This window comes from Leucoraja erinacea, chromosome 9, assembly GCF_028641065.1.
Source record: "Leucoraja erinacea ecotype New England chromosome 9, Leri_hhj_1, whole genome shotgun sequence".
NCBI classification, from domain to species: domain Eukaryota; kingdom Metazoa; phylum Chordata; class Chondrichthyes; order Rajiformes; family Rajidae; genus Leucoraja; species Leucoraja erinaceus.
This window is the reverse complement of record NC_073385.1, coordinates 7,167,181-7,180,785: the sequence shown is the minus strand read 5'-3', so window position 1 is coordinate 7,180,785 and position 13,605 is coordinate 7,167,181. Positions and strand designations below refer to the sequence as shown.

At 45.6% G+C, this 13,605-nt stretch overlaps 1 protein-coding gene across 3 annotated transcripts in view; it reads right to left on the bottom strand.

Moving 5' to 3' along the window:
• The window catches only part of vrk1 (VRK serine/threonine kinase 1), an 83,607-nt gene extending 70,788 nt beyond the window's left edge, over window positions 1–12,819 (bottom strand). Inside the window, exons 1-4 of one of the 3 annotated variants that reach the window (XM_055640094.1) lie at window positions 12,702–12,799; window positions 11,144–11,203; window positions 9,873–9,967; window positions 151–178 (exon numbers count right to left, since the gene is read on the bottom strand). In XM_055640094.1, coding sequence (XP_055496069.1) covers window positions 151–178; window positions 9,873–9,967; window positions 11,144–11,203; window positions 12,702–12,776 — 258 coding nt within the window. In that variant the 5' untranslated portion in view covers window positions 12,777–12,799. Of the gene's footprint in view, window positions 1–150; window positions 179–9,872; window positions 9,968–11,143; window positions 11,204–12,701 lie in introns of all 3 variants that reach the window. The other 2 variants (XM_055640095.1, XM_055640096.1) reach the window with 2 other exon arrangements.
• Between the last annotated feature and the right edge of the window lie 786 nt (window positions 12,820–13,605).

Genomic DNA, 13,605 nt, shown 5'->3' with positions numbered 1-13,605 from the left:
TATTTTAAGAATGGTAAAACGGGTTTCTGCAGATTTTTTTCTTAACTACAAATTATTTCTGGGCCCAAAGCACCTCCTTTAATGTTAGGTCGATTGTTAACAGGTACCACATTAGCATCTCAGGTCATATTTCTTGCCAATTTTGCCTACCTTGAGAGCCGATGGTCTCCACTTCGTCCTAATGCAAACCAAAGAAAAACAAATACATTTAAGGCACTGTAAGGGGAATCCATCATCAATAAAACACCAAGGAAATAATTTGCATTTATGTTGCTTTGTCATTTCAGAGGACCCCACAACCAAAAATTATCTTGGAGGTATACTCCCTGCTAAAATATAAACCAATTTACACGCGCTAATACCTCAAAAAGAAAATTGACTAGGCAACCTATGGTGTTAGAAAATAAAAACAACTGCACATGCTGGAAATCTGAAATGAAACAGAAAATGTGGGTGGTCGGGCAACAACTGGGGAAAGAGGCACAGTTAACATTTCAGATCGAAGACTTGGAACGTTAATGCCAAGTTTCTGCGCGTTGATGTCGCCAAATATATTTATGGCATACAAATTGTAGGATAAACATTGCCCCGTAAGCCCCTCCTGGATTTTATCCAAAATGCCACTGCTGGAATGTAATAGCCTGGAATACATGTCCATACCTCTTCATTAACTCTTGGCTAAAGACATTATGGCCAAGATTACTATGTACCTTTAGATGATCCACATATATTATGCCAAAAGAAAAACCTTTAGTTTCAGTATTAATCATTTCTAAACACAGCTTAAAATCATCAAGGCCTTTTGAATTAACATTTTGCAACAAGTCTAAAATTCTAAGATTTTAGACAGAATTCAGATTAATTTACAAAGATTTTAATTCATTTAGAAGCAGCTCAACTCTGACAGTCTCGTGGCACATAGCTCATAGCTAACTGTCAAACAGATACTTGTCCGGATATTGCAAAGTTTGTCTCTTCCAACCAACCATTTTCCAATCCAATTTAACTTGAAGAAGGGTCGAAAGAGGACCCAAAATGTCACCCATTCCTTCTCTCCAGAGATGCTATCTCACCCGCTGAATTACTCCAGCATTTTGTCTCTTAACTTTTCTAATCATGGACCTCATGTTTTAGTCAAAACTGGACAACTTTACATATCCTCCAAAAACACCATCAGCTCCTTATAGACCAATGCATTTAACAAACATTACCCACTCCCAAAACACACAATTAACTTGCCAGTCAAGATGTGTACTTTTATTGCCTTATTTCCAAATATTTGATCAACATTCAAAACAATAGCCTCAGATCCATACTTTTATGAAGATATAACTCAATTTCCTCCATCCAATTCTCTGGAATGTTGTCCAAATTTGTGAATCAAGAAGTATCCAAGTCATTTCCTGTACATCTACGAGATTAATGTTTTGGAGTCAATCATAAGTTAAACTAAACAACAACACTATCTATTTAGTATACTAATATTATGCATCCTATATTATAGTATTTGTTACCACCTTATTATTTCACTTGCAAAATTTTCTGAAAATAACGTTTAATTTTTATCACCATCTATATACAGCTTGACCACATCTGCACTGTGTACTCTCATCTCATTTAAAACAGGATAAAATAAAAACATGTTGATGTTTAGCCCCATTTCTTCAACAAGTCTCCCATTGCTGCTCTTTTCCTGAACATAATATATTGTATGCATATTAAGTAAATTCCATGCATTTCTGCAAATTCTGCACACAATCTACTTCAAACTGAATTCCTTTGGAATTTTATAAGCTATTCAAAATAAATAATTCATCATTCCTTGCACATCTCATCCTTCCAGAAGCTCAAGTTTTCCCTGCGCAATTTCTCAAAGGTTTACATCTACCTTCCTATTTGCATCTCAAGTGAACGACACATCTCAGAGGCAGCATTTTTCATTTTGGTATTGGAGGTTGCGAGTTCAAGTCTTCCTCCAAAACAAAATGCAGGGGGAGTTACATGTACCATGTAAATACAACGTTATTTGTGATGGCTTGTTCGCAAATAATATCTCACATTGCAACATTGACAACACTTGAAATTATTTTACGGGTTACACGGGACTTTAGGGTATCCTAAATCAGACACAGATGGCACCAGAAAAATGCAAGTCGTTTTTAAGTTGCACATTATCAAAATATTTGTTTCTCTCTTGTTAATGACAAGAGTGCATGCGTACAACAGTTCTCAGATAGCATTAAAAAAAGGTGAATGATAACAGAAGAATTACATCAACTAGATTATTTCAGTGAGAAGCAGAAGCAGGCACTTGGTCCCTCAAATCTGCTTCACCATTTAATAAGATCACATTTGATCTTATTTCTCTCTAAATTCTTATTTCTTTCAGCTCACCTCCTAACAATGGATGTCAACAACACCTGCCTTTTAGTAATTTGGGACATTGCCTTGAAAATTGGTCAATGGCATATACAGAAGAACAACAAAGTTACATGAGTAAACTCAAAATCTGAGCACCAAGATCACTACTTCAACTGTCATAATTCATGAAGTTACATAGATTAAAATTCTTCTTCAGCCTTGTAATATCATGTAACCCCCAGCTAGGAAGACAGATCATTAACAGAAATCATCTAGTTACATCGGCTTTGAATGTCATCACAACTCCAACAATTGCATTAGAGCTTTGTTCAACATATTTGGGCCAAATTTCACCTTGACTAGCTCACCGCTGTGTAATGACATCACAAAAGTGATGACATGGCAGTGTTTATGATGTGACACGTCTTCAAAAATCACAAATTTTTCACCAATGGTGCAATTGCAGCTATAATAGCATTTTAACAGAATTTGCTGTTGCTGGAAAGTCAATGAACTCGGAGGTAAAGTCAAAGCTCATTCTGGAAAATCAATGAACTTGGGAGAAACAATCCAAAATTTTAAAGTGGATTTTTTATAATGAATTATGGGAAGAAAGCACATACCATATTTACCAGTAATCTAGATCAATTGGTATTTCAGCTCTCGTAGAGGCCGACTCTGGAATCAAAATTTTCAACACATATACAAGACCATTCAACTTATTTTGTTACTCTCTGAGAGAGTTATGCAATTTCTTCCACGTATCTGCTTTCTTCCAATTCCCTGGCCAGCTCTCCAAATCTTATTTTTTGGAAGTCTGAATCTGCTTTGAACAGCACCATTCAGTCCATAAGCATAACCCAGAGGTTCCAGTTATCGGTTACTTTAATTCGCTGAACTTTTGTCATTCACTTTGACATCAATTGTCATTAAATGTCCAAAAAAGAACCTGCAGTTGCTAGATTAAATCGAAGGTAGACACAAAATGTTGGAGTAACTCAGCAGGTGAGGCAGCATCTCTGGAGAGAAGGAATGGGCGACATTTCGGGTCGAGACCCTTCTTCAGACTGATGTCATGGGAGAGGGCGGGACAAAGATGCAGTCGGAGACAGTAAGACGAGTGGGAGAACTGGGAAGCGGAGAGAGAGAGAGAGAGAAAGCAAGGGCTATCTGAAGTTAGAGGTCAATGTTCATGCCGCTGGGGTGTAAACTACCCAAGCTAAATATGAGGTGCTGTTCCTCCAATTTGTGCTGGGCCTCACTCTGACAATGGGGGAGGCCCAGGACAGAAAGGTCAGATTGGGAATGGGAAGGGCAATTGAAGTGCTGAGCCATTGGGAGATCAGGTAGGTAAAGGGACTGAGCCGGAATCGGCGAATCGATCGCCGAGCCTGCGCTTGGTCTCGCCGATGTAGAGAAGTTGACACCTGCAACAGCGGATACAGTAGATGAGGTGGAGGAGGTGCAAGTGAACCTCTGCCTCACCTGGAAAGACTGTTTGTGTCCTTGGATGGAGTCGAGGGGGGGAGGGGGGGGGGGGGGGGTAAAGGGACAGGTGTTGCATTTGAGGGAGGTGGTAAAGAGACAGGTGTTGCATCGAGGGGGGAGGTAAAGGGACAGGTGTTTAATTGAGGGGGGAGGTAAAGGGACAGGTGCTGCATCGAGGGGGGAGGAGGTAAAGGGACAGGTGTTGCATAACAGGCCCCCACGCCCTCATCTTTACTATGGATGTCCAGTCACTCTACACCTCCATCCCCCACCAATAGGGTCTGAAAGCCCTCTGTTTCTTCCTCAACTGCAGAACCAGCCAATTTCCCTCTATCAATACTCTCCTCTGCCTAGCAGAGCTGGTCCTTCCCCTCAACAACTCTCCTTTGACTCTCACTTCCTCCAAGTCCAAGGCGTAGCTATGGGCACTCGCATGGGCCCTAGCTATGCTTGCCTATTTGTAGGGTACGTCGAACAATCCCTGTTCCAGGCATACACTGGCCCTATCCCCAAACTCTACCTCCGCTACATTGACGACGGCATTGGTGCCACCTCTTGGACACCTGCAGAACTCACTGACTTGATCAACTTCACCACCGATTTCCATCCTACACTCAAATTCACTTGGACATCTCCCTACCATTTCTAGATCTCACCGTCTCCATCACAGGAAACAGACCGACATCTACTGCAAACCTACTGATTCCCATAACTATCTTGACGACACTTCTTCCCACCCTGCTTCCTGTAAACACTATCCCCTACTCCCAATTCCTCCGTCTATGCAACATCGTTTTTTATTTTCCATTGTCGTTATTATCTATCAGTTACGTAGGAGCTCCACTCGGGCAGTGTGCCTGAAATTTTGTTGAATGATTTACAATGACAATAAAGTGTATTATTATTACCTGCACCCAGGATGAGGTGTTCCATACCAGGGCTCATTCTTTAGGAAACAGGGGTTTCTCTCTTCCATTATAGATGAGTCTCTCACTAGGGTCTCTTCGATATCCCACAGCTCTGCTCTGACTCACCCTCCCCCCATTCGTAACAAGGACAGAGTTCCCCTTGTCCTCACATTCCACCCCATAGCCATCGCATACAGCATATAATCCTCCAACATTTCCGCCACCTACAACGGGATCCCATTACTGGCCACATCGTCCCTTTCTCCACCCCTTTTATGATTTCCGTAGAGACCGTTCTTTCCAAAACTCCCTGGTCAACTCGTCACTTCCCACCCCTTCCCCAGGTAATTTCCCCTGCAACCACAGTAGATGCAACAAGTCCCTTTACCTCCCCCCTCAACTCCATCCAACGATCCAAACAGTCCTTTCAGGCGAGGCAGAGGTTCACTTGCACCTCCTCCAACCTTATCTATTGTATCTGCTGTTCGAGGTGTCAACCTCTCTACATCTACGAGACCAGGCGCAGGCTCAGCGATCGTTTCACTGAACACCTCCGCTCAGTCCGTCTTAACATACCTGATCTCCCGATGGCTCAGCACTTCAACTCCCCCTCCCATTCCCAATCTGACCTTTTTGTCCTGGGCCTCCTCCATTGTCAGAGTGAGGCCCAGCGCAAATTGGATAAGCACCTCATATTTTGCTTGGGTAGTTTACACCCCAGTGGTATGAACATTGACATCTCTAACCAGATAGCCCTTGCTTTCTCTCTCCATCCCCTTCCCAGTTCTCCCACTACAATCTATCTTTGTCTTGCCCCCACCCCTGACATCAGTCTGATGGGTCTCGACCCGAAACGTTGCCCATTCCTTTTCTCCAGAGATGCTGCCACCCACTGAGTTACTCCAGCATTTTGCGTCTAGCTGTCATTAAATATCTTGCCTTTCATGTTTAGTTTAGAAATACAGCATTGAAACAGGCCCTTCAGCCAAACGAGTTCATGTTTACCATCTGAAGAAGGGTCTCGGCCTGAAACGTCACCTATTCCTTCATTCCTTAGATGCTGCCTCACCCACTGTGTTTCTCCAGCATTTTTGACTACCTTCATATTTACCATCAATCACCCATTCACACTTTTAGTTTAGTTAGTTTAATTTAGTGCTACGTGTACCAAGGTACAGTGAAAAGCTTTTGTTGCATCCTAACCAGTCAGTGGAAAGACAATACATGATTACAATCGAGCCATTCACAGTGTACAGATACATGATACGGAAATAATGTCTAGTGCAAGTTAAAGGCAATAAAGTCCGATCAAAGATAGTCCGAAAGTCACCAATGAAGTAGACAATTGTTCAGGACAATTCTCTAGTTGTGGAAAGATGGTTTAGTTGCCTGATAAGAAACAGATCCTGAATCTGGAGGTGTGTGTTTTCACACATGTATATCTTTGGCCCGATGGGAGAAGAGGGAAGGGCCAGGGTCCGACTCGTCCTTGATTATGCTGCTGGTCTTGCCGAGGCAGAGCGAGGTATAAATTGAGTTCATGGAAGGAAGGTTTGTTTGTGTAATGGTCTAGGCTGTGTCCACAATTCGCTGCAATTTCTTGCAGTTTTGGATGGAGCTGTTCCCAAACCAAGCAGTGATGCTTTCCACAGTTCATCAGTAGAAGTTGGTGAAAAGGTTAGGGGAATCTTAGAATCCTTGTAACTTACAAACCCACACATCTTTGGGATGTGGGAGGAATCAGACGCAGTCAGAGGGAGAATGCGCAAACTCCGCAGTCAGCACCCATGGTCAGGATCGAACACAGGTCTCTGGCACTGCGAGTCAGCAATTCTAACAGCTATGGCACCAAGCTGCCCAACACTGGACTTCCATTTTGCCTGCCCAACCCTGCACTTTCTCTGCAGCACACGAGTTTTTTCTAACTTTTCCCAGCTCTGAAGAAGAGTCAAAGGGCAGGTGAAAAAGCACAAAAACATGCTCTTCGGCTCAATTCCTCTGTGCTGACCATGCCCATCTGCATGAATCCCATTAGTCTGTACATCTCTGCTCCTTTTCTCTCCCAAGTGCCTGCCCAAATGCCTTTTAAATATTGTCATTTACTTTGTTTCTCTTTAGGCAGAAGCTGCCTCATTTATTAAGAGTTTCCATCAACCTGTTTTTATTTCATAGAAACATAGAAAATAGGTGCAGGAGGAGGCCATTCGGCCCTTCGAGCCAGCACCGCCATTCATTGTGATCATGGCTGATCGACCCCTATCAATAACCCGTGCCTGCCTTCTCCCCATATCCCTTGCCTCCACTAGCCCCTAGAGCTCTATCTAACTCTCTCTTAAATCCATCCAGTGACTTGGCCTCCACTGCCCTCTGTGGCAGGGAATTCCATAAATTCACAACTCTCTGGGTGAAAAAGTTTTTTCTCACCTCAGTCTTAAGTGACTGCCCCTTTATTCTAAGACTGTGGCCCCTGGTTCTGGACTTGCCCCACATTTATTTATTTATTTTATTATTTACTTCGAACCGAATAAAAGAATAAAAAGCAAACGTGAAACAGCAGACAAAAAACAAAACAAAAATATTTATAAAGTGTCATAAACATGATCTATAAATAAATGAATCATATGTGTCCGAAAAGGAGCAGGAAGAAGCCAAAGATTACCACCCTTTATTCAACTGCTTGTAATTATCTTATACAAATTTAGCAGCTATACGTACACCAGCCACTATATGTACACCAAATTATTTACATTTGAACACTAATCAAATATTTACAAAGCCATACAAAAAAAAAACCCGCATATACTATGCAGTATCTTAGTCATATTTACAACCCATCACTCTATAATCACCCTTCCCAATACAATCAGTATAACAAATATCACAATCACCTATCCTCATCCCAATATACATTGGGAACATTATTCCTGCATCTAGCTTGTCCAGTCCTTTTATAAGTTTCTATAAGATCCCCCTCATCCTTCTAAACTCCAGTGAATACAAGCCCAGTCTTTTCAATCTTTCCTCATATGACAGTCCCGCCATCCCAGGGATCAATCTCGTGAACCTACGCTGCACTGCCTCAATCACAAGGATGTCCTTCCTCAAATTAGGAGACCAAAACTGCACACAATACTGCAGATGTGGTCTCACCAGAGCCCTATATAACTGCAGAAGAACTTCTTTACTTTACAGCGATTCTGACGAAAATAGTAGGACAAAGGAGAGTCAGTGGATAGACACAAAATGCTGGAGTAAATCAGCGGGACAGGCAACATCTCTTGAGAGAAGGAATGGGTGACGTTTCAGTCCGAGACCCTTTTTTCAGACAGAGTCAGTGGGTGTTGTTTTATTGATGTTTTCAGAAAGCCTTTGATAAGGTGCCACAAGTGAGGCTGCTAAGGGAGATGAGAGCCCATGATATTAATGGGCATATACTAGCATGGATAGCAGGTTAGCTGGATGGCAGAAGGCAAAGATTGGCAATAAAGGGGGCTTTTTCTGATTGGCTGCCAGTGACTAGTGAAGTTCCGCAGGGGTTACTGCCGGGGCTGCTAGTATATGATTTGGATGAGGAGAGTGAAGGCTTTGTGGCCAAGTTTGCAGATGATACAAAAATAGTTGGAAGAGCAGGTAGTGCAGAGAAAGCAGGGACTCTGCAGGACGTGGACAGGTTGGGAGAGTGGGCAGAGAAGTGGCAGATAAAATATAGTGTAGCAAAGTGTGAAGTCATGCATTTTGTTAGTAAGAATAAAGGCGTAGACTATTTTCTAAATGGGGAGAGAATCCAGAAATCAGAAATCAAAGGACTGGGACTGCAGGATTCCCAACAACATATTCTTGCAAGTAGAATCAGTAGTGAAGAAAGCAAACACAATGCTAGCATTTATTTCAAGAGGGCTAGATTACAAAAACAGGGATGTAATGCTGAGGCTCTATAAGGCACTGGGCAGGCAGGATTTGGAGTATTGAGAGCAATTTTTGGTACCATATCTGAGTAAGGGTGTACTGGCCCTGGAGAGGGTTCAGAGGAGGGTTACAGGAATGAGTCGGTTAACATATGATGAGCATTTGACAGCAGTGGGCCTGTACTCACTGGAGTTTAGAAGAATGGGGGGGGGTCCTCATTGAAATGTGAAAGGCTTGGATAGAGTGTATATGGAGAGGATGTTTCCACCAGTGGGAGGGTCTAGGACTAGAGGTCATAGCCTCAGAATTAAAGGACATTCCTTTATGAAAGATGAGAAGGAATTTATTTAGTCAGAGGGTAGCATTCTTTGCCACTGAAGGCTGTGGAGGTCAATTAAATGGATATTTTTAAAGCAGAGATAGATAGATAGATTCTTGATTATTACATGTTTCAGGGGTTATGGGGAGAAGGGAGAAGGAGAACGAATATGCCACAGTCGTTACAGACTTCATAAAGAAATGTGTGGACTGCATCCCTACAAAAACCTTCCGAGTGTTTCCCAATCAGAAACTTTGGATGAACTTTGAGATCCGCACTCTCCTGAAGTCCAGACACAGGGCATTCACCTCCAATGATACAGTGGCCTACATGAAGACTAGATACGACCTTGGTAAGGCCATCAAAAAGGCCAAAAGGGACTTCTGCTCCAAACTGGAGGACGAGACACATGTTCGGCAGCTGTGGCAGGGCCTGAATGCAATCACCTCCTACAAGGCAAAACCAGGAGGCAGCTCGAATATCGGTGTAACATCACTCCCTGACGAGCTCAATGCGTTTTACGCACGCTTTGACAGGGAGAATGCTGATGTGCCTTCCCGATCCCCCATTCGCTGAGATGGCATTTCAGTCTCAGTCACAGAGGCCGATGTCAGGAAATCCTTCAGAGGGGTGAACCCCCGAAAAGCACCTGGTCCTGATGGTATACCCGGTCGTGTTCTAAAAACCTGTGCGGACCAACTGGCGGAGGTTTTTATGGACATTTTCAACCTCTCACTTCTGAGGTCCCCACCTGCTTTAAAAGGGCATCAATTATACCGGTGCCCAAGAAGAGTAAGGTGACGTGCCTCAATGACTATCGACCAGTGGCACTAACGCCGGTGGTGATGAAGTGCTTTGAGAGGTTGATCATGAAGCAAATTAACTCCTACCTCGACAAAAACCTGGACCCACTGTAGTTCGCGTACCGCCACAACAGATCAACGGTGGATGCGATCTCACTGGCCCTCCACTCCGCACTGGACCACTTGGACAACAAAACTCATATGTCAGGCTGTTATTCATTGATTACAGCTCGGCATTTAACACAATCATTCCCTCCAAACTGGTTACCAAACACGCAGCACTGCGTCTCTGCGCATCCCTCTGCAACTGGATCCTCGACTTCCTCATCCACAGACCAGTCTGTTCGTATTGGTGGAAATGTGTCAGCCTCGATAACAATCAGCACGGGAGCACCTCAAGGCTGCGTGCTCAGCCCCCTGCTGTACTCACTCTATACCCATGACTGCGTAGCGAACCACAGTGCGAACTCCATCATCAAGTTTGCTGACGACACCACTATTGTGGGACGTATCACTGATGGGGATGAGTCAGAATACAGAAGAGAGATCGAGCAACTGCCCATATGGTGCCAGTGCAATAACCTGGCCCTCAACACCAGCAAACCAAGGAACTGATTGTGGACTTTGGAAGGAGTAGGAGGGGGACCCACAGCCCCATTTATATCAACGGGTCGATGGTTGAAAGGGTCAAGAACTTCAAATTCCTGGGCGTGCACATCTCTGAAGATCTTTCCTGGTCCGAGAACACTAACGCAATTATCAAAAAAGCTCATCAGCGCCTCTACTTCCTGAGAAGATTACGGAGAGTTGGATTGTCAAGGAAGACTCTCTCTAACTTCTACAGGTGCACAGTCGAGAGCATACTGACCGGTTGCATCGTGGCTTGGTTCGGCAATTTGAGTGCCCTGGAGAGGAACAGACTACAAAAAGTAGTAAACACTGCCCAGTCCATCATCGCCTCTGACCTTCCTTCCATCGAGGGGATTTATCGCAGTCGCTGCCTCAAAAAGGCTGGCAGTATCATCAAAGACCCACATCATCCTGGCCACACACTCATCTCCCTGCTACCTTCAGGTAGAAGGTACAGGAGCCTGAAGACTGCAACAACCAGGTTCAGGAATAGCTACTTCCCCACAGCCATCAGGCTATTAAACCTGGCTTGGACAAAACTCTGATTATTAATAACCACTTTCTGTTATTTGCACTTTACCAGTTTATTTATTCATGTGTGTGTATATTTATATCATGGTATATGGACACATTTATCTGTTTTGTAGTAAATGCCTACTATTTTCTGAGTGCTTAAGCAAAGCAAGAATTTCATTGGCCTATACAGGGACACATGACAATAAACTCACTTGAACTTGAAGGCAGGAGAATGCAGTTGGGAGGGAGAGATAGATCAGTCCTGACGTGACCTGTTTTTACAAAACGTTAAATGGTCAGCTCGACATTGACTACAAGACCTACACCAAACCCAAACCAATTAGGAGCAGACGAGGGCATTCGATCCAATTTGTGATCCCAGCTACAAAGACAGATATATACAGCAATTCGTTCTTCCTCCGCACAATTAAAGCACGGAATAATCTCCACCCAACTATAGTTATCCAACCAGATGCAACTAAATTTAATGTAGCTCTTTCTCCCCAATAATCCTTTCTGGCTTAAGCCCTCCCTTCACCACCTCCAGTTTAAATTCCATTGGAATATTTTGGAGGACCAAGAAACCAAGTCCTGATTGAATGGCATAGTAGACTTGATGGGGCCGAATGGCCTAATTCTGCTCCTATTACTTATGCGTTTATTCCCAGATATAAACTTCCCCAATATAAACCTTCATGTCCCCAATAAAAAGCCCCAATTCCTCCAATATAAACCCCCCATTTCTCCCTAGAACTATGTATCCATCAAAATTATGCTTTTTCCCTAGCAATGCAATCGCCACTCTCCAAATTAGCCCTCGACCCCTCTTAGTTGTGTCTCTACACCCTCCACAACAACTATCCATAACACCTCACCCCCTCCTGCCAGACAGTACCCTGCATTCTCCCCAGACCCTGCAATGAAAGCCACATCTTACTTTACTGCCAGTCCATGCCCCTTCAATCACCATGACACCCATCCCGCTGCACAGCCCTGGCCACCTCCAATCAACTCAATATCACCCCTGGCCTTATCTTAACTGTTCAGCCACTCAACACCCCACCCCTCCTATCCCCACACACCCTCCAAACCCAACACCAGTCCTCCCTCCTGCCCCACCCCCCCCCCGACCCTCACAACCCCGTTCTCCCCCGCGCCCCACCTCACCCCTTAAACTCCAACACCCCACTCACACCACCCCTCCAAACCCAACACCAGTCTTCCGCCCCCCCCCCTCACACACCACCCCCCCCCTCACCCCACCCAACCCCCTCGCCCCAATTCGCCCCAATTCAGTCCAGCCCCTCCCACCACCCCGGGGAACCCGTCTGACAACCGCTGCCCGCTCACCGAGCGCCGGCGACGAAGTTGTTTACTGTGTGCGGCGCAGAGACACCTCCCTCCCTGCCGGCCGGCCGCCCAGCTCGTTCCCTGCTCCGCCTGTGGGCCGCTGTTGCCCGCTCGGTCCCCGCCTGTGGGCCGCTGTTGCCCGCTCGGTCCCCGCCTGTGGGCCGCTGTTGCCCGCTCGGTCCCCGCCTGTGGGCCGCTGTTGCCCGCTCGGTCCCCGCCTGTGGGCCGCTGTTGCCCGCTCGGTCCCCGCCTGTGGGCCGCCACTGCCCGCTCGGTCCCCGCCTGTGGGCCGCTGTTGCCCGCTCGGTCCCCGCCTGTGGGCCGCTGTTGCCCGCTCGGTCCCCGCCTGTGGGCCGCTGTTGCCCGCTCGGTCCCCGCCTGTTGCCCGCCCGGTCGGTGCCCGCCCCCCGCCGCTCTCACCTCCACTCGACTCGGTCCAAACTTGGCGCGCGCACTGACTCTGACTCTGACCCTCACCCAACAACCAACCACCATCCGCGCTCCTCATTCGCCGCAGTGACAGCGCCTGCTATTGGCCCCGAACAGACCTCTTTCTCAACACGTAACCAAGGGGCGGGGCCAACCGCCGCTGTCAATCTCCCCCACGCCGAGGACCACATTGGACTGAGATGAGAAAAACATTTTTCACACAGAGAGCGGCGAATCTGTGGAACTCTCTGCCACAGAGATTAGTTGAGGCCAGTTCATTGGCTATATTTAAGAGGGAGTTAGATGTGGCCCTTGTGGCTAAAGGGATCAGAGGGTATGGAGAGAAGGCAGGTACGGGATACTGAGTTGGATGATCAGCCATGATCATATTGAATGGCGGTGCAGGCTCGAAGGGCCGAATGGCCTACTCCTGCACCTATTTTCTATATGTTTCTATAATACGGGGAGAAGGCAGGCACGGGCTATTGATTGGGGATGATCAGCCATGATCGCAATGAATGGCGGTGCTGGCTCGAAGGGCCGAATGGCCTCCTCCTGCACCTATTTTCTGTCACCCATTCCTTCTCTCCAAAAGATGCTCACTGTCCCACTGAGATACTCCAGCATTTTGTGCCTTAACTTCTCCAAACACTGTGGACAGGCACAAAGTGCTGGAGTAAGTCAGTCATTTCTACCTGTTACTATTTTCAACAGTATTCCAGTGCCGTGTCCTGGCCTATTCACTGTGCACGTTACACACTCTGGATTTAATGCAGTAAAGCAAAGAAAGCAAATTAATATTTAAGGTATAGGAAGGAACTGCAGATCATTGGGACACAGCTACCAGCCTTGGAGGGCATCTACCACACACGGTGCCTCAGAAAGGCCGTCAGCA